Source organism: Momordica charantia, assembly GCF_013281855.1.
Source record: "Momordica charantia cultivar OHB3-1 chromosome 1 unlocalized genomic scaffold, Mcharantia_2.0 BLBB01000001.1, whole genome shotgun sequence".
NCBI lineage: Eukaryota > Viridiplantae > Streptophyta > Magnoliopsida > Cucurbitales > Cucurbitaceae > Momordica > Momordica charantia.
Window position 1 is genome coordinate 22,158,672 of NW_028275157.1, and position 20,858 is coordinate 22,179,529.

General features: G+C 35.4%; 1 protein-coding gene across 6 annotated transcripts in view; it reads left to right on the plus strand.

Annotated features, from left to right (window-relative positions):
* The window catches only part of NUA (nuclear pore anchor), a 60,644-nt gene that overhangs the window by 20,933 nt on the left and 18,853 nt on the right, over positions 1–20,858 (plus strand). For 5 of the 6 annotated variants that reach the window (XM_088121212.1, XM_022286478.2, XM_022286479.2 and 2 more), the window contains 17 exons: positions 4,939–4,987; positions 5,579–5,682; positions 5,758–5,826; positions 7,239–7,382; positions 7,479–7,583; positions 7,663–7,776; positions 8,221–8,299; positions 9,851–9,894; positions 9,976–10,049; positions 13,628–13,730; positions 13,828–13,962; positions 14,032–14,130; positions 14,201–14,242; positions 14,381–14,434; positions 15,588–15,767; positions 15,894–15,941; positions 16,579–16,629. In XM_088121212.1, coding sequence (XP_087977338.1) covers positions 4,939–4,987; positions 5,579–5,682; positions 5,758–5,826; positions 7,239–7,382; positions 7,479–7,583; positions 7,663–7,776; positions 8,221–8,299; positions 9,851–9,894; positions 9,976–10,049; positions 13,628–13,730; positions 13,828–13,962; positions 14,032–14,130; positions 14,201–14,242; positions 14,381–14,434; positions 15,588–15,767; positions 15,894–15,941; positions 16,579–16,629 — 1,494 coding nt within the window. The remainder of the gene's footprint in view (positions 1–4,938; positions 4,988–5,578; positions 5,683–5,757; positions 5,827–7,238; positions 7,383–7,478; positions 7,584–7,662; positions 7,777–8,220; positions 8,300–9,850; positions 9,895–9,975; positions 10,050–13,627; positions 13,731–13,827; positions 13,963–14,031; positions 14,131–14,200; positions 14,243–14,380; positions 14,435–15,587; positions 15,768–15,893; positions 15,942–16,578; positions 16,630–20,858) is intronic. The other variant, XM_088121210.1, reaches the window with a different exon arrangement.

Below are 20,858 nucleotides of genomic sequence, written 5' to 3' on the forward strand. Positions count from 1 at the left end.
GCTTGCAACTTTGAAAATTCTACAAAAATCTTTAAATATTGGATGCAGATGGGGAGAAATCACGGCAACTGAATAAGGAATGCAAACTAACTGTAACTAAACATAATGTTTGACAACCAAAAAATTATGAATGCCAAACCCTTAGCACACAAAAGCTTTAAATCTTCAAAGTTTCTCGTGGGACCAAAATTTTTTGGATCTTCTAAAAGCCCATTTTAATATTATGCATGGTTGATAAAATTTATCTTCTGTTCACCAGAGAAATATCCACATTAATGGAAGGATTTTTTTTTAGCTTTGGATGCGAAATTCTCTCAAAAGTGTACTGCCAATCCTTTTATGGATGACAAAGCTATATAGCATTGACACTCCAAACTAGGCGGAGTGTCCGTGTTGGACATGGATACATCCAGACACGTGTTCGACATGCAAATTTAAGTGTCCGTTTTTTTTTCCTTTGGGACATGGCAGAGAAATGTTTTGGTCATTGGAAGGGAAATTTATTGTTTCATAAGCGCACTCTTAGAAGCCCAATTAGAAGCCGAACATAAATTTAGAAATATAAATAAATTTAAACAAAATAGCGTAAGTCTGACCACGAAAACAAAGGCCACCCACACCCACCAAGTAGAAAAAGTACACCAAGGGTTTCTGGGTAGGGGTCCGTATTCTAGATATTTCACTCCTAAAACCCCAATGTACACTCCAGTTCACCACGCAAAAGATGTGCGCTCGCCGCCTTTGCCATTGCCGGCGCCATCCGCTTTTGCTGCCACTTGCTGCCACCACAACCGATTTTGCCATTAACGTCAACACCCACTTGTCCAGCCACTTGTTGTCGGCACAGAGTAAAAAATAGAGGAAAAAAGTAGAAGAAAAGGAAGAATGGTGAAAAGCAATGATTGGAATAAGACAAATTAATAGAGTGAAGATTAAGGAGAAAATGAAAAAAAAAAGAGGTGAAACTAGTGATGTTAAAATGATGCGTTGGAAAGTTGCCGGTTTGTTTTTCATGAAGTTAAATATGGCAAATTTTTTTTTTCAGCACGTGTTGATTTTGGGTTGAAGGTGAATTTGGAGAAACTAGTGATGCCTAAAGTTGATGCAGAGGTTGGTTGAATAAAGTCATTGCTGATCTTTTTGGGTGCAAAGTCGAAGAATTACTAGTTAGCATTTTTTGATCAAGAAACGAACTTTCATTGATAAATGATAAGGAATAAAAATTGTTCAAAGATACAAACCCTCGAAGGGGTGAAATGAAGGGGTAGGAAGAAGAATGAAAATAAAGATACAATCAAGATAAATGTAGTACAGACAGTGTTTTAAAATGCTCGAGGCGCACTAAAGCCCAATAGACCTCTGGAGCTTAAGCGTGAGGCGCAAAAAAAAGCGCGGGCTTTTTTTTTTGTGAGGCGCACTATATATAAAAATAAATAAATAATATATATACACTTAAAAAACATATGAAAACCAAACTAGCATACTTCCAAGTTCCATGAGAGAGAAAGCGAAAAAGAGAGAAATAGCTTACTGTTGGATTGGAGAATTTGAAAAAAGGGAGAGAGCTTACTATTTGAGGGAAAAAAGGGCCGCCTGATTGCTTGCTGGGGGGGGGGGGTGGGGGAATCGAGATAGTAGATGTTGCAGAGTTGTCTGGAGGTTTAGTGAGAAGAAGACTTTTTTCGTTGATGTGAAGGAAGAGGAGAAGAATTGCCGTAAATGGTAAAAGGGAGGGAAAAAATCGTGCAAAATCTTTGCCTTTTGATATCCTTTCCAAAAAAAAAAACAAAATCTTTTGATATCTGACATTTACTCCAAACTGCAGCACTCCTTTTTAAAAAAGACCCAACAAAATCTTTTTATATCTTCGGCCTAATATTTTTTATTATTTGCTTTTTATTTCAAAAGCCCACGAAGCACGCTTATTGTGCTTCGGGCTTCTCTTGAGGGGCGCGATAAGCCCTCAACCCTCACTTTGGGCATAAGCCCTGGTGCTTTTGCTTTTGGTTTCACTCAAGAGGCCTCTTATACAATACTTTACTTATGTACCCATAATCATCCTGTCATCTAGTAAATGTGGGAACTTTGGAAGCATTCCCACCAACCCTCACTTTGAACAAAGTATCAATGAACCTCTTTTCAAATGGTCATCCATCTGTTCAACTCTTATCTTGGCCATTTCCTATGCCCTATATCACACCGCCTGTACGATAGAGCTCAACCACCATGATTATATCTTTCGATGCTTACCACTTCTTTGTTTGGCCTTTGAGGATTCTACTTACATGTCTAAGTTAGAGGCGCAACTCTAATTCCATCTTAATTTGTAGAGAATAATAATATTCTGAAATATTCAAATATGTGCCATTTAGGTCTTCTGATATAGTAGAAAAACCCACTGCAACATAAGGAGACCATTAATTAAGGAAACCATAAAACAACAAATACCAAAATGGACAACTAAAATGTACACAAATATCTTCGTATCTTGTTAAAAAAAATTTTACACAAATATCTAAATATTTGCCAAATCCTTGATGCTATTATGGTAGCTTATGATACAGTGAGTCAGTGGAAGAACTCGAAAAACAAAGGCTTCCTCCTCAAACTTGATTTTGAAAAGGTTTACGATAAAGTAGACTGGGACTTCCTTGATGCTGTTCTGGAGGCAAAAGGTTTTGGGGTTCGGTGGCGTAGGTGGATTAAGGGGTGCCTTTCATCTACCAACTTTTCTGTGTTGCTTAATGGAAAGCCTAGAGGTAAGGTAAAGGCCAAAAGAGGCTTAAGACAAGGGGATCCCCTCACCCCTTTTCTCTTCACGATTGTGGGTGATGCGTTGAGTAGATTAATTCACTTTTGCAATGAGAGGAATATTCTCAAAGGTTTCAATATTGGAACTAGCTCCTTAGAGGTGACTCACCTCTAATATGCTGACGATGTGCTTATTTTCTGCCCCATTTCAGCTCAGTTAATGGAGAATTGGTGGGGTCTCATTCATGTGTTTTTATTGGCGTCGGGTCTTTCTCTGAATGTCTCAAAAACTGTTGTGATTGATGTTAATTTTACAAGGTCAGAAGTTAGCTTCTGGTCTTCCTCATTTGGTTGCAAAATGGATTCTTTCCCTTTTAATTATCTTGGTTTTCGCCTAGGAGGGAACCACAAGACCACTAGTTTTTAGGCTTCGGTGGTGGACAAAATGCACAAAAGACTCCAAAAATGGAGATCTTTGCTTCTTTCCAAGGGTGGTAGGCTTACTTTTGCTCAGTATAACATCCCCATATACTTCTTTTTGATTCTCAAAGCTCCAGAGACAGGCTTACTCTTGCTCAGTATAGCATCCCCATATACTTCTTTTCGATTCTCAAAGCTCTAGAGACAGTCATATGGAATGGTGGGATTTCTAGATCGGTGGGGAATCTAGTGAAGTGGTCTTGGATGGCTTTGCCTCCTAAACCGGGGGGCCTTGGAATTGGCTTTTTGAGGCTAAGGAACAATGCTCTATTAATGAAATGGTTATGGCGGTTCACAATGGAAAGAGATAGCCTTTGGAAACGGGTGATAGCCACTATTTACAGTGTGGAGTCTTTTGGATGGTAGACAAAACCATCGGGTGGTTCTTCTATCGGAAGACCGTGGTGGGACATATAAGACAACCTCGGAGTTCTTCAAAAGTTCTCATTCTTCAAAGTTTCCTCAGGTGTCCAAGTCAGATTTTGGGAGGACCCATGGATTGATTCTGCCCCTCTTTCCACAACTTTCCCGGATTTGTTTGCGATATCCTCCAAGAAAGATATGTCCATTGCGGATTGTTGGTGTGAAAAGGCCTCAACTTGGAATCTCGGTTTCAAAAGAAATCTCTTTGAAAGCGAAATGAGTAGATGGGCAAACTTCACTGAAAAAAATAGAAGGTGCAACTATTGGAAATGGAAGGGACATTTAATGGTGGAAAGCGGACCCATCCGGCCGTTTCACAGTCAATTCAGCCATCATGGCTCTCACGTCCCCTTCTCCTAAACTTAATTCAGCTATAGCAAACTTGATTTGGAATTTTAGAGTCCCAAAGACGGTAAAATTCTTCATTTGGACTTTGTTCTATAGAGGGACAAATACCACAGAGAAACTTCAGAGGAAACTCCCTCACTGGACTCTTGCTTCCTCTGTGTGCACAATGTGTACGAGCAACAATGAAACAGTGGACCACCTCTTTCTCCACTGCCCTTTTGTTTCCAAAGCTTTGGGGTTTATAGCTTCTTTGCTAGATTTCTCTCTTTGCATTCCTAGAAGAATTGATGATTTCATTGCTGAAGGTTATGGAGGAAGGTAGCTCAAGGGCAAAGTTTTGGTTCTTTGGAATTGTGCGGCTCGGACTTTTTTATGGTCGATATGGAAGGAACGGAATAGTCGACTTTTTGAAGATAAGTTGATTTTGTTAAGATTTTTTTGTGTGAATATTAAGCTTCTAGAATCTGGGCTTCATTCACAAGAAAGTTTTTTGTAACTACAATCTTCTTTTGCTTACACAAGATTGGAAAACGGTGATTGTATGGAGCTTGGGGAGGGTTAGCTCTACCCTCCGCCTTTTGTTTGTATTCCCTTTAGGGGCCTTCTTGATATGAATACACTTATTTTGTTTCTTATAAAAAAAAAATTAAATTCCAACCGTAGGTATGATGTTTTGATGGTGTGCTCCAACTGGTACCATTTTCTATAAATGCCGTTGGTTTCTTGGGATTCCTTTCTCTCTCTCTTTTGTTCTTCTTTGGTGCTTAATAGAAGTTATTTTATTTTTTGGTTAGAATTCATTCCGAAAGATGATAATTTGTGTTTCTCAAGTGTTATGTAATAAATAATGTGCCATTATAAATTTTGGAAGGTTTTGCCTGAGTTTAGTTGGTTTGGTTAAACTCATTTTGATAGTTGAAAATTTGTTTTTCTCAGGTGCTATATGAATTAGAGGATAAAGCAGAAGTCATTTTAGAGGAAAGAGGTAGTAATTTAAGATCTATTTATTATAAAATCTGATGTACTGGCAAGTCATCTGCCTTTTGATTCCAGCATTGAGCAATTTAATTCTCTCTTTCATTACTAATCATGTTTTGATCTTAACGTGTCTTTTTTTTAATATTTGGAAATGGTGTGTTTCCTCGCCTATGTTAACGTGTCTTTCTCAGTTTCTCTCTCTGTTTTTTTTTGGTTGAAAAAACTAATAAACCGAGAGTGTTTACCAGTCGATTTAATCACCATTTCATATTCACACTTTATTTGATCTTTCATCTAGTTTGGATATGTCCTCATCTTCCTCTTGGTCCTCGTGGGCACTTTTTGATGTTAGGTTATCTTTTTATGATTTATCATCTGGGAATTATGTTGTATGGAAAAATACATGCTGAATTTCTATATCTTAACGAATGAAGACCCCAGGTCCCAGTTTGTTTTATTTGCAACAAAAATGCTCTTCAACAAATTTTTTTATTTTTTATTTTTTATGTCGATATATGTTTGCCCTTGTGTTGACGTTTTTGTATCTGGTGAGACATTGTCCATTAAGATTACCTGATTATTTATCACATTTTTGCAGCTGAACATGAGAGAATGATCGAGTCATATTCCCTTTTAAACCAAAAATTGCAGAATTCTATTTCTGAACAGGCAATTTTGGAGAAAACTATTAAAGAATTGAAGGTATGTGCGTATTACCAATAAGATGTCCCATTGTCCTGGTATTTTATTAATTGGGCTTATACAATTGTTCTGCAGGCTGATTTGAAGATACATGAGCGTGATTACATGTTAATTCAGAGAGAGAATGTTGACCTTTCGAAACAGGTAATTTAAAATTACATCTTTTTCCTAGAATTTTTGATTGCAGGTTCCTATCTGTTCTTGTCTTTTAGTATTGATTTTCTTATTGAAGCTAAGGTAAGTTTCACTCATTTTCAAAGACCATTAACAATTATACATGAACTTTTATTGGGTGTTGGGGATTACTTTGTTGGGCGGAAAGTTAAGCCTATGAAAATTTTTTGAATTTGCATAGGAATGGATTTCATATGTTTGAGAATGAAGGATATAGTGTTTCTATTTGGTTTGTGGGAATGATGGTTTCAGAATGTGATTTAAATTTTTAGTTATTTATTACCCAAAAAAGTAATTTCATTCTTTATAAATATATTAAGATTAATTTATATCTTTATGAATTTCATTATGTTTCAAAGGTGTTTTGTAATTATCAGTTAGATTCTATTCTTTTGGATTGGAAGCTATTTTTTTTTGGATAGGGCTTCTCCTTCTGGGCTTTTGTTTTTGTATGCCCTTGTATATGTTATCTATTTTCATTTGTGTTAATGAAAAGTCGGTTTCTTATTAAAGAAAATGTTGAATATGAATTTTGAATAAGACAAAGGAAAAAGTCGGTTTCGTCTTCCAAGGTCGGGAGATACCATACCCCAAGTTTATATCCTTGAACTTTTTCTCCCTTTCATATATATGAATAAAAAGTTATTTCTCGTTAAAAAAGAATGGTTTAAAAAACACATTTGGTCCTTGTACTTTTACTAAAGTAGCAATTTAGTCCAGGAATTTTAGTTTGTAACGAAATAGTACCTGTACTTTCCCTAAAGTAACAATTTAGTCCCTGAACTTTAACTTGTAACGATTTAGCCTTTTAGTTTAAAATTTGTAACAATTTAGTCCCCATCATAAAATTTTTTATTAAAATTAAGTGTCAAAATTTATCGTATAATAATTTAATCTTTCTAATTCATGAACATATTTGATCTCTCTTTAATTTATCAATCTATACATACAAGAAACTTAACAAAAAAAATTTCACGATAAGGACTAAACTGTTACCAATTTGAAAGTACAGGGACTAAATCATTACAATCTAAAGTTCAGAGACTAATCTGTTATTTTTTTAATGAAAGTACAGGGACTAAAAGTGATTTTTAACCAAAAAAAAAAAAAATTAGCTTCTTGCTGAAGTACAACTTTATCCATTAAGGTCATATTTGTTTGTTCAGATAAGTGTTTCCTTGATGTGCTTACTGTCGTTTGACCATAAATGTTGAAGGACTACGTGTATAATTTTCTTTAGATGCTCTATTTCTACAATTTGAAAGCGTGCCACTAAATATAATTTACCATTTTATAATTTAAGTTTTGTTTGATGGTTTTCTTAATGTGTCGTTAAGATTTTTCTAGTGCCCTCACTAACTGTGGTTCAATTAACATTTTAGGTATCAATTCTTCTGAAGGAATGTCGAGATGTGCAGCTTCGCTGTGGATATACTGGGCATGATGTTCACGAGAATCTTTCAAATACTACATCCTTTGATATGAATGTGGAATCTGATGCTGATAGAGTTATTTCCGAATACCTTGTATGTCCTTGTGCCTCTGAATATTATATTTTTCAATATGAGCAGTTCAGTGCTGCAAAAATAACCAATACATTTTCTGGAAAATAATTTAAACAGTTAACCTTCAAGGACATAAATGGATTAGTTGAGCAGAATGTCCAGCTTAGAAGCCTTGTACGTAAGCTTTCAGTGCAGATTCAGGATTCAGAGCTTGATTTCAAGGTTCGTTGCCATTTTTTGGCCATAAATGCTTTCGTTCTGAAAATTGTTATCATGATAGATGAGCATTATGGAAACGCAGGAGAAAATGGAGGTTGAATTGAAAAGGCATACTCAAGAAGCTGCATCTAAAGTTGAAGCAGTGTTACAAAAAGTTGAAGAGCAGGGACAGATGATTGAGTCCCTTCATGCCTCCGTGAGTTGTTCTTGGATTTCATTTTTTAATTGGTTCCTTCCTGCTAGTTCTCTTGTTTTATTTTTTATCAAGTCCCGTTCGGGTTCTCGAAATCCTCGAGTCTAACTTTGCCTGGTTTTAACTATTTGTGAGTTATTACAAAAAGTTTGAGGCTGCTATTGGTTTGGCTTAAATTTTGTGCTTTTGCTGGTTGGTTGAGCTGGATTTTGTTTTAATTTTCTGCTGCGTCCCTTTCTATTTCTGAGTACTTTTGTTCTCCAAAATTAAAGAGAACGACAGGAAACTACCAACCAACATATTTTTAACTCTCTTTTTGGAAAATAAATGGTTCGATTTGATTTTGTTTTCTGTATAGAAGAAGGACCTGGGTTCCTGCCGTTCTGTTAATGGAATCTTTATGCTTTTTCCTCATAAAAATATCTTTGTGCTATGTGATCAATGAAGGTTGCCATGTATAAAAGACTATATGAAGAGGAACATAAGCGTAACGTGTCCCATCCCCTATCAGCTGAAGTTGCTCTAGGTATGTCTTTCTTTCTTCCCGAATAATAGTGGTCTGTGTTCTGTTGAACATTTTATATTCTTATTATTGAAAGTTTTTTCCCTTTTGGTAAAGACAATATGAGAAGATTTGAAAGTTAGCTGAAGTAGGTTTTTACTAGTCATGCTCCACAACAGGTTATTTTATTCAGTCTCAAGAGGCCAGGAGAAGGGAGGCCCAAATTCTCATCCCCCTGTCTCCATAATTAAACTTAGTTTGATATAAGATATTCATTGTTGTCGAAGAAAAATCTCTCTCGTAATTCATTGCTCATGTCCTACTCCTTGAGAATCTTCATGGGAAGACCATGTCGATAGTTGATTCCTCCAGTATTTTAAAGGCTAAAAAAGCAGTTAAAGGCCTTTTTTCTTCGTGAAGCATGTGAAGAAATGGATATAATCACAAATGTTCACTAATTCTACAGTTAGAGCACCAATCGTATAAAAGCTTCATCTTGAGCAGTTGGTAAAACAAATATTGTAGAATGAAAAAGAATCGGAATAGAAAAATTTGGCTCTCTTTCTCAATGAAAAAATTTTGTTTCCTTGTAAAAGAAAAATGGTACTGGAATAGAAAAATATATTAGTGAAAGGAAAAAGACAAGTGAAAGCCAGGTAGAAGTAAATCTGGATTTCTTACTTCAATGGTAAAAAGGAAGAAAAAAAAAAGAAATGGAGTTTCTTTGATTCTTTTTCAGCCATGGGTACCACTTCCATTGTTGATTTTAATGGCAAAAAGAAGTTTACATCATTTACAAGTACCCCACAATTATTATCTTCACAAATAATGGGACAAATTTTTAGATAAGAGACAGAGAATGTATTAGAAAAACTCCAAAGACGAGGGAAACAACCTAGTGGCTGAGACTAAAGACCTTGTAGCACAAGGGTCTTATTCCTGCCTCTAAATTTTCGACCATCCAGAGCTTCAAGAAGCCAACCATCCTGGTGAAGACTCAAATTGAGAGAGAATTTAGAAATATTTCATTAGCCTTCAAGGAGATTAAGTAACCTATTTATAGGCCTTTTTGTCCCTAACAGCCGTGAAGCTATTTATAGTGTAGTAATTCTGTTTATAACTAACAAGAGAGCTAATAGGATTTTAAAAACTAAACAAAAGGGCTGTTAACGAACAACAACCAAGCTAGGGCAGATAGCTACATCAAATTAACTAACTCACTAAATCAATTTGGATTGCTGTTAAGAGTGGCAGAGTTAAGCTTGTCAGCAAGCAACACCCATCTATTGCATGCCTTAAAATGGGAGGAATGTCTCTAAATTAGCAGCTAAGAATGTAACCATTTTGTGTGTTACTATGGCCATTAAGAAGTTCCCACACAAAATTGAACAAAAAGTATCCTCATTTAGCCAAGATTTTAGTTACTATGGTCTCATTCTCACAAAAAAAGAGTTAGGTTTGTTGTTTGCGTAGTAGTCTTTTTGGGAGGCTTGTAATCTGGAAGGTGTTGTCTGTGCATGCCAAGGATTCTACTAATTCAAACATTTTACATTTACGAATTTACTTGTGCTGCAGATTCTGGTAGGAGGGAACTTGAGATTGTTTCTGAAGATTCTCAGGTTTGATTGGAAACATTATAGAGATGTCCAAGTGTGTAATACTCCTTGCTTCTTATCATTTCATTTTCTGTTATTACATAGGAAGGAACAAAGGCAGCACAGAAGCAGACTGCTAAACGAGTAAGATATCTTGAAGAAGAGCTTGAAAAATCTAGGTAATTGGCTTTCCCTTGTTTACATTTTAAATTACTATCATGTGCAAATAAATGAATACGACTAAAAATTATATTCTAATATTTGGGGTTTGTATCTTGAACATTTTTTCTTTTCATATATCAATGAAAAGTTGTTCCTCGTTAAAAAAAAAATTTATTGCTTATTTTAAGGTGACTAGAACAAAAACAAAAATGATATTGTGGTAGGGAAGGTTATAGTAGCAGAAGCCAGCCACTTGAATTTTTATTTTTTTAAAAAAAGAATCAGAACTTTTCATTGATGAAATGAGATATTAAATAAGAGTACCAACAAATTCCAAAGAATAACTAGAGCTGAAGCTGAATTAAAAAACTCTGAACCCAAACTATTGAAGAAAAAGCAAGCCAGTAAATCGTAATGAGCTATATATTCTTTGAAAGTTACAAAAAACAACTTCATAATCTTTGACAGCAACAACTTCAATTTTCCTAGAAAAGCTTTTTGTTTTCAACTTTGAAATCAAACAAAAAGGCTGAATACTTGATGTATGAAGATACCACCGGCCTTAGAGTAACCAACACTGACACCAACTGGAAGAATATATATATATATATATATATATATATATTATTTTTTTTTTGATAAGAAACAGAATAAGTGTATTCATATCAAGAAGGCCCCTAAAGGGGATACAAACAAAAGGCGGAGGGTAAAGCTAACCCTCCTCAAAGCTCTATACAATCGCCGCTTTCCAATCTTGCGTAAGCAAAAGAAGATTGTAGTTACAAAAAACTTTCTTGTGTAGTAAAGCCCACCAAGAAGCTCAACTGGAAGAATGACAACTACAGCAGAAGCTGAATTACAAGTCTGAACCCAAACTCTTGGAGAAAAAGCAAGCCAATAAATGTTAATGAGCTATCAACTCTTTATAAATAAATGTGCTGTCCTTGGTTCAGCATCAATAAGGAGTGGCTCGGGAGAAAAGCTGTCCAGCTTAAAATTTGGGAACGGCAAAAGAGTTCTATTTTGCCACCATTTTCAGCTTTCCTTAGTTCCTCTAATTATTGTTTGTGAATCTTGGGATAGTCATTCTTCTTCATGGAGGCTGGAAATGAGGAGATCTTTGAAAGATGATAAAATTGATGATTTTGTGGCTCTCCTAGATTGTCTTTCTACATTTGCTCCTAGTGAGGAATAAGATGTTAGGCAATGGACCTTGGGAATTCAGGAAGAGGATGTTAGGAAGAGGGTTATTCGCAGTAAGCTCTTTGTGCAAAAATAATGATATTCCTTCTAAACTCCCCAAAAAGGTTAGTTTCTTGACTTGGATTCTGCTCAACGGGAAGGTTAATTCAGTAGACATACTCCAAAAAAGCTACCTAATTTGGTATTACAGCCCTCAATGTGTGTGCTATGCGATGCATATTTCTTTTTGTCCCTTTGTGGTGGTCTGCTGGAATTTTCTTCTTATTATTTTCAACATCTCATTGGTATTTTTTGAGTCTTTAAATTTTGTACACCAAAAAACTTTGGAACCCAGAAACAGCGGCTCTTCATCAAGTTTAATTGTATTTTCCCATCAGACTAACTTCTCAAGGTCATTTATGGCAAAACATTTCCACCCAAGAGGTAAAACACTTCCACCCAAGAGGTTGTGAGTTCAAATCCAACACCCCTCCCCCCCCCCCCCCCCCCCCCCCCCCCCCCCCCCCCCCCAACATGTTGAACTAAAAAAAAAACACCCCTCAAAAACTTAATCGTCTTATTTATGGCGAAACACTTGCCGTTACGCCTAGTATCGTAAATAGAAGGGGATCAATGAGCCTCTCTTATTTCTTCGTGCCTAAGGATAAAGAATAACCCTTCGGACTTCCCTTTGTCTTGTGAACTGAACCGCTTGTTTGAGTTACACTAGGGCCATTAAAATTAGTCATATCTGCCCGAGGATGACTATTAATGCCAGACGACTGCATGTTGTCCTTGAAATGGCTTCCTATTGTTGAAATAAATAGAAGGCTCTTTGGGGGCAGATTTTTAATCTTCCAAAATAATCTGAATCGTCTTGATGTCAAGAGAATTTGAAGAGTTTATGAGATATAGATTTGATGCAAGTGAAGCTCTTCTGGTTGGGTACTTAATCCTCAAATTACCATCCTCTGATTGACCTAGCTTTGGATCCTTGATCTCGATCGTGTCTGCATAAAACTGGAAAGGTTTTTTTCCACTTGAATAACTTACCTTCATCCAAGTTCAAGGTCTTTGGATATATTTCCACCAATCCCCAGAAATAAATTCCTATAGCTTCAAAACAATTCAAAGTCCGAAACTTAAGAGGTAAGTCTTTAATTCTGATTCATCCACCATAACCATAGATAAATTCCTTTCTGCTTTGATTTTCAAAGTCCCAATTCCCCAACTTGTAATGAAAGTTTCCAATTGATCCTCCCCATGCCCATTTAGCTCCTCTTAGCTCAACATTTTACCATCGAACTTCATTAGGGCTTTGTCAGTCATGAATGGTTAATCAAACAACTTTGAGATAATTTTTCCTTTTAGGTCTAAAGAAATCTCCTTCCGTTCATCATGAGCACATCTCTTCGATATTACTATCATGCTATTCCAATCTAATTCCAACACCTTGCTCTCTTTCTTTGCTGATTTCTCTTTAACCAACCACAATCGATTAATCTTATCTTATGAATAGGACAAGTGTTGAAAGCATCTCTAATATTATGAAAGAAAGCCAAGTGAACTGGAATTTGCAGTAAATTGACTGGTTTTCAAATCATAAGAAGTAAGAACTTAGATGATTGAAGAGGCATTAGGGATTTTCTACTCACATCCTCAAACATGAGGATGTTTTTTTTGGCCCATATGCAGAAAACTTATTATCAATGCGGTAACTACTAATTTCCATTGTGCAATAGCTTAGTATCTAAAATTACTGATCTGAACTAAAATCAATTCAAAGAAAATCAATCTAAACCAGACAGATATTTTTGAGTACAACATGCGAGAGTGGAGACTCGAACTCACGGCCTCTTGGTCGTAGCCAGATACTCTTAAAATCAGCCTTAATGGACAAACTCTAACATTCTGAAGAAGTGAAGTAGAAGAGAGGAGAGAACATATCTTCCACCTGGATTACGAGGCATCTTCCTGTTCCTATCTTCATTTATGTTCTATCTCTGTATAATGTCATGAACTACATTCTTTCCCATGAATTTAGATTCTGTTTCATAATTAATAACAAATATATTTACTCATGTATGTTTTTTCATGTTCTAAATGGTAAGGTCATTTTAAAAAGGCAGGAGTGTCATTTCATGCATATTTCTGATAGAAGAAAATTATATAGTTCAAACCGATATCCTAAGTTTAATATAAGTGTAGCTTAAACTAAGTTAAACAATAAAGTGTAGCTTGAACTATATTCAACAATAAAGTGGGATTATGGGTTGGCCAGGGGGGATAGATTTTTTTGGGGTGAGGTTATTTTTTGTCTTCATCACTGCTATTGCCATATTTGACTCTTTTACTTTAATTAGTTCATGTCTGGTTATTGCTAATTTTTACCATGCTTGCATTTTATCCTCAGAAGTGAGATAAATTTAGTAAGAGCTGAACGTAACAAGTTTGAACTCGCGTCGAGTTTTACTAAAGAAAAACTGGATAGTTTCATGAAGGAATTCGAACAGCAGGTGATTTTATAAAATGTTATATATCATTTATTAGAATATGGTGTGATAATTTCGATCATATTTTGTTGTCTTATTTTCATATTCTTATAAAATATAGAGGGTAGAAATGAATGGTGTGTTAGCTCGGAACGTAGAGTTTTCGCAACTTATAGTGGACTATCAAAGAAAACTGCGGGAAGTTTCAGAATCCTTGCAAAGTGCTGATGAACAATCCCGGAAATTGACTATGGAGGTAAAGCTCGGTACTTAACTATTAAGTGGGAATTGAAACGATTCTCAAATTGTATTTCTGTAATTAAAGGTGTCTGTCCTAAAGACTGAGAAGGAGTTGTTATCAAATGCTGAAAAGAGAGCACAGGATGAAGTGCGGAATCTATCTGAAAGATTGTTTCGCGTGCAGGTTTGTTATTGATAGTTCTTTTCTGGTCTTATAACTTTATACTGGTTCTCATATTTTTTAATGAGTGCAGGCTTCTCTGGATACCATTCAAAGCGTTGAAGAAGTTCATGAGGTTGGTTATTTATTCTGTTTCTGTCTGTCTGACTTTTTTTTTTCTTTTTGTTTTTATATATAATATATAAAGATTCAAATAGAAAGTTTATAACTAATTGTATATTGTCATTTGGCTATACAACTTCGGATCTATTAGGAGGCCAGAGTTGCAGAGAGGAGAAAACTTGAGGAACATGCTAAACAACTGGAGGTTAGTTCCATTGAGTTCTTCTGTTTGTGATATTATTAATTTTTTTTTTTTTTTTTGGGATAAAGACAATGTATTCAAGAAGATCTCAAAAAAGGACAACCTAAGGGCATAGGGTTGGAATTACTTCCCCACACTCTAAACAATAGTGGCTTTCCAATTGCTAATTATCATTTGTTGGCTATAATTAGAGAAGAATTTCTTGTGGTTTGTGATATTATTCATTGGAGCAGGTTATATTATTTATTGTTTAGAATTTGCTGAGTAGTCTTCAGTTATAAAGTGTATTTCTTGGGTTATTTTGGCTGGTATTGCCAGGTCTACTGGGTTGTTTTTGAATTTAGTTCTTTGGATCAAGCAAATTGGTTTTGGTTTGTTTTTTGTATTTAGTAATTTGCCTTTTTTCCCCCCTTCAATGTATGTCATTGAAACTTCTTTGTAATTTTTCATCCCATCGATGAAAATTTTTGTTTATCCAAATCAAAATAAAAAGTTTCTGTCAACAAAGCAATTATGAAATTCATTTTCCTTTGTCTTAGGGTTTGATTGTAAAGAGATAATTTCCGTGTTGCCCGTGAAGTTCATATTTTTCAGAAACTAAAAAATGAAATCGTGCCCACGGATTTTTATTTTCTGTTACAGCAGCTGAATTTTCGTATTAACTTTTGGATTCTGAAAATTTTCTAATTCTTTTTTAAATTTCTGAAAGTTGAGTTGTATTTTCTGTTACAGCAGCTGAATTTTCATATTAACCTAGAGTTTTGTTCTTGCTTTTAGATGGATTTTCAAGGTCGGCTTTTAGATGGATTGCTCATTCCTCCCCTCCCTCCATTTTACTTTTCTGGTTTGATTAGAGATTTTTTTTCCTATTAGAGTGAAAAAAAGTAAATGAAGTTTGATTGTAAAGAGAGAAATATCTTACATGTTTGGCGAGGATTAATTTTTTGTAGCCTTTATTTGGTCTATTCGTACAATTAAATATCTCAGATTTTGCTTCCATTGAATGATAAAAGATGCTATTCCTCTTTAGTTGAAACTTCACTATCTCTATTAATGCTATTGAGGTCTGTCTCTCTTGCGTTTAATTCAAAATGTAGTCTATACCTCTTACGATATACTCTATGATTTCCATGTTTGTGATAAATTGTTCTCGAAGAGGGAATGGGCTGAGTTGAAGAAAGAGTTGCAAGAAGAAAGAGACAATGTTAGAACGCTCACTCTTGATCGTGAGAAGACTTTGAAGAATGCAATGGGTCATGTTGAAGAGATGGGAAAGGAACTATCAAATGCACTACATGCCACTGCTGCTGCTGAGGCACGAGCTGCTATTTCTGAGGTGCTCTCTCTCTCTCTCTATGTACCTTTCTATTGACTGTCAATATTTGTTGATGCATTTGTTGATAATTCTTTTTAGTGATCATTGTTCATTTTCTTTGTTCTATTTACCTTTTTTGTGCTTCAGGCTAAATTGTCTGAGCTGGAGAAGAAAATCAGTTCTTCAGACAATCAGGTTTTCATTCTAATTAACTCAGCTTCCTTCAGTTATGTACGATATGCTTCATTACTTGCAACCGCTAATTTTTGTATATGCTAATCTTAGACAACTTTTTTTTAATCATCTTGAACCCATCTTGGTTATCTTGTTTTCTATTATTAGGACACTGTTGGTTAAATAAACTTTCTTATTTTAGTGGCTACATCGAATTTTCATTTTCTTGTGAGGGTAGTGGTAGTTAGGTTGATTGTAACTATCTGTCTACTTTAACTAATTGTAGCCGAACAAAAAAAAAAAAATTTCTGCATTGACAAAGGGGATTTAGAATTTTTCGTTTTCGATGCATCACACATGCAAATGAGGGCAAGTTCACTTGGTTGCAGCTTATAACAACCATATGCTTTTCTTTTGTGAGAAAAAAGAGGGAGAATCATTTAAAAGAATTAAAAATACAAACGGATATGGCACAGGAGTTACTAGCAGATGCTTCCATTTGAAGCAACAATAGTGGGATAGTTTTTGCTGAACTCCTTAGTTATGCAGGAGCAATAATGTGCATTAAAACTATCAAGCCAAGGATCTGAGATTGGTAATTGAATTACAGGTTTAGTTTAATAAAAAAATTTCTTGTTAATTTTCCTCGTTTTGGCAGGTCGTTGATTTGGATGAAAGGAGTGGACTTAAGTCTCAGCCTTCAAATCAGGTAGTCTTATCATACAACTGATTGTGACGTATACTGTTTTGTAGGATTTTGCTGGTGCAACCTTAGCCAAAAAAGGTCTATTTGTACAATTACACAGTAATTAAAACTAAGCTACTGTAAGTTATAAACTAACCTTCAGTAAACATAATTAGAAAATAGTAAAAATTTCAAATACAAATAATACTAATGAAGAAGCCTACATGAATTTCCTCCGTCCTTAAAAAAAGTTGTCCCTTAGACATAACTCACTGTTCGTCTGACGGAAACTACACAAGCAGGGTTCTAAGTAGTGTTTTCCAAAGTGGGAAGCACACCCAAGCACGATAGCCCTTTATGGCTTAAGCGTGAGGCGGAAAAAAACAAAAATAAAAAAAAAGAGAAGGAAAGAAAGAAGCAAGGACTCCAATGAAGTGTAGTGTACAATATATCGAAGAAATCACTAGAGATTTCACTCACTGATAAAGAATGCATTCTAGACTAGAATTTATAGTTTAAAAACATGATGGACAATTTTTAAAGCAATATTCTCTATTAATTTAATAATTTTATTTCTTGTTGCATCCGCTATTCGAATTTTTTCATTGGAATATGTAGAAGAGTAAGATTGAAAAAGTTGAGAGGAAAAAGTCATATGATCGGAAGTTTTGGAATCTGAAGTATAGATGAACTAATTGTATGATAAGAAGTTTTGGAGTCTATAATCCACAAAGTTGAATTGAGGCTAAGGAAACAGTAGGAGGATGATGAATTAGTCTTTAGCGGCTTCAGTAATAGATCCATTGCTCTTTACTGAACTAGTTTGAATCAACAATATTTGCACTACAACACAACTGGTTGTCGCCACTCCTCTTAGCTACTTTATTACTCTTCCAATTTGTTGGTTTCCCGTGAAGATTTCGATAAATTTCACTTATAGGTTTATTGCAATAGTCATACTAGACAGGAGATTTCTCATTCCGTTCCTCTTTGATTATTTGAAGCTTGATTAACAATTGCTTCATTCACCCATGCCCTTCAATAGTGTTGCTTGTATTTTTCTTACTATATATAACATTGTGATGACTTTCTTCGCGTCAAATTTTAGAAAAAAACTTGGATGGAAGAGGTTCTCTACCAATGATCTTGCCTTTGACCTCATGAAATTTCATATTTGGATTGGCAAGAAATTTTTAAATTCGACCCTCCTCTGTTGTTTCTCAATGATGTTTAGAGTCATTCGATGATTTCCACTTATTAGCACCAAAAAAGTTAGGTCTTGGCAATTCCTTTTTAAAGAATGAAAATATTTTGTAACTCTATCAGTTCCTTGTCATACTTCACTTAGTTTTAGGGCCAATTCAAATAGTTGTGATTGATTTTCCAAGTCAGATACATCTCATTTACGTTCTCCCATGATTCCTTTTTTGTAAAATAACACATAGAGTTGACACTAGTCTCACCATCCATAGAATTAATTAACCAACCAAGTCCTTGCCATGAAATTTTCAGCCTTCCTCATAGTAAATAAAGGATTTTTTAGTAATAGATGCTTTTTTTTTTTCTTTCCGTGTCCAGTACTATATCCAATTTTACGAGCCTACGAATATTTATTCGAACACTTTGAGACCAATAAAGATAATTATTTCTATAATTCAGATGTTAGTTATTCAATAGCAAAAGCAGAACCCAATGTTTGAACTCTAGGTGCAGCTGCGAACAACAACCACGAAAATGAATAATGGTGAATACTAACTAAAGAAGACATTCAACGAAGATAACTCCGACGAGCGGACGATGATGAGCTTCGAACTTAACCAATGAAGATCTGCGAACAACAACCCCACGGAAACCAATGATTTCGAGGCGCACCCGAGCACTCGCCTCAGGTGAGAGGTGAGGCGATTTCTCCCAAATGCGCCTTGCAAGGTGCCCAGGCGAGGGCCTTCAACGGGTGCTCGTCTTTGCGCGCTAAAAGACCACCTCAAATGAAAAACCATAAAAATTATCCCACCCTTGCAATTCTCCTTGACAGCTTCTTCTTCTTTGTCTTTTGTTCGCCTTATTTGTCTTTGCCGACAACTGTTTGCCTCGTCGATCGTCGAAATTAAAAAGAAAAACATTAAGATGGAAGAAGAATGAGGAGTCGAAGAAGAAGAATAAAAAGTAGAAGTGAAAGGAAGAAGAAGTGTCGTAATTAGGAAGAAGAAAATTCAGATGCAATTATGCAAAAGAGAAGAAAAATAAGGAAAGAGGAAGAAAAATTACATTTTCAAGAAGTATTAAATGAGGGCCATGCATGGTATTATTGCCATTGCGTTTTACCACATGAAGTTTTTTAAATTAAAATTTTTTTTTTCTTAATTTAAGTGAACTTTTATTTAAATATTAAATTAATTTTTTAATTTTTTAATGTTTTAATGTTTTAAAAGATGTAAGTTAATATTTTTTCCTCTTTTATTTATTTTATCTGTTTCTTCCTTTATTCTCTCGGGCTCTTTTCTTTATTTTATTTGATATATTTACTGTTTAATCTTATTTAGTTTTTTATAACTTTGGCATTCCATATATATATATATGTATGTATAAAAGGTACGCCTTGCTTCACTCAGGCGTCACCTTTTTGTCACCGTTCGCCTTAAGGCGATCTAAGGGTTTGTCGCCTTGAGGTGCGTCTTGCGCCTTGAAAACGTTGACGGAAACCAAAGATGTTAAAATGGAGCCTCAACAACCCTGATAGCAACCCACGAAGATCCACGAACAACAACCTACGAAGACAAACCAATGCTTCTTCAATCAACGAAGATATTTGAACGACCTTAACGACGACCAGATCCTACAATAGACAACAACGACAATAGTGATGGTGGGTAGTGACAATGATGGCAGGCGGTGGTAGTGGCACTTTTTTTTCGGGCAATTCCTCCGTATTTTTAAGTAGTAGGGATATCTCTGCTCCTAGCACCAAAAACTCAACATGAATCATTTCTTGGAATGTTTGTGGCTTGGGAGATCATAAGAAAAGACTAGATATAAAGAAGTTCATTAAAAGCACTAACTCTACCTATCACTTTCTCACTTCCTGACATGAAAAAGATTTGTATTACTAATGTTTATGGGCCAAAGGATTATAGGGAACAAAAAAAACTTATGAAATGAGCTGCGAAATATAGCAGAACCCAGAGATAACCTTTGGAGCCTGGTGGAGACTTCAATGTAACAAGACGGACTTTGGATAGATCCTCAGGTACACAAAGAATTAGATGTTAAAAGGTTAAATACAGCAGAGAAAATCCAAAGAAAGTTACCACATTGCTCTCTCTCTCCATCTGTTTGTGGCTTATGTGTTAAGGAAGCGGAAATAGTGGATCATCTTTTTCTTCCTTGTTCTTTTGCGACTCCGGCTTGGCACCACATAGCTCCTCTTCTAGACTTCGCTTTTTGTTTACCTAAGACAGTGGATGATTTCATTGCTGAAGGCTTTGGTGGCTCCACGCTCAAAGGAAAAGCCTACGTCCTTATGAATTGTGCAGCAAGGGTTCTACTATGGCTTCTTTGGAAGGAAAGGAACAGTAGGCTTTTTGAGGAAAAAGAGATTCCTTTTGATTCTTTTTGTGTGAATATTAAACATACAACTTCTTGGTGAGCTTCTATCCACAAGAATAGTTTTTGTAACCATGGCTTCTTTTTGATTCTACAAAGTTAGAATTCCGTGATTGTATAGATCTTTAGGGGAGGGTTCTCTCTACCCTTTGTCTCTAGGTTGTTTTTGTGCCTTGCTTTAGGCCCTTGTTATTTTATCAATACAATTCCTTTGTTACAGCACTCACACCTTTTTGTGCCTTGATTCTACAAAGGATGTGATATTTGTTTCATCAATTCTAGAGTTTCCGGAGCTGAAAGAACAACATCTGACCACTTCCTCATACTTTTTGAACTTGGAAATTTTAATTGGGGTCCTAGCCCATTCGGATTCTTCAATTCGTGGCTGAAAGATAAGAGTTGTATAAGTTTTATAGAGGCAAAGCTATCGGAGGACCCCTCTTATGGATGAGCAGGTTTTTTGAGAATTTGAAAGGAAGAAAGGCTGCGGAGGAAAAAATCCTTGTGGATTTAAAATAGATTGATGCAAAGGATAAGTCCTATTTGTGCAGAAGAAGTGAAAAAGTAGATATAGCTTGCAGTAAAGTTATTCAATTTATACATTTTTGAGGAACAAAATCTTCTTAAAAAATATTAAATTTGTTGGCTCA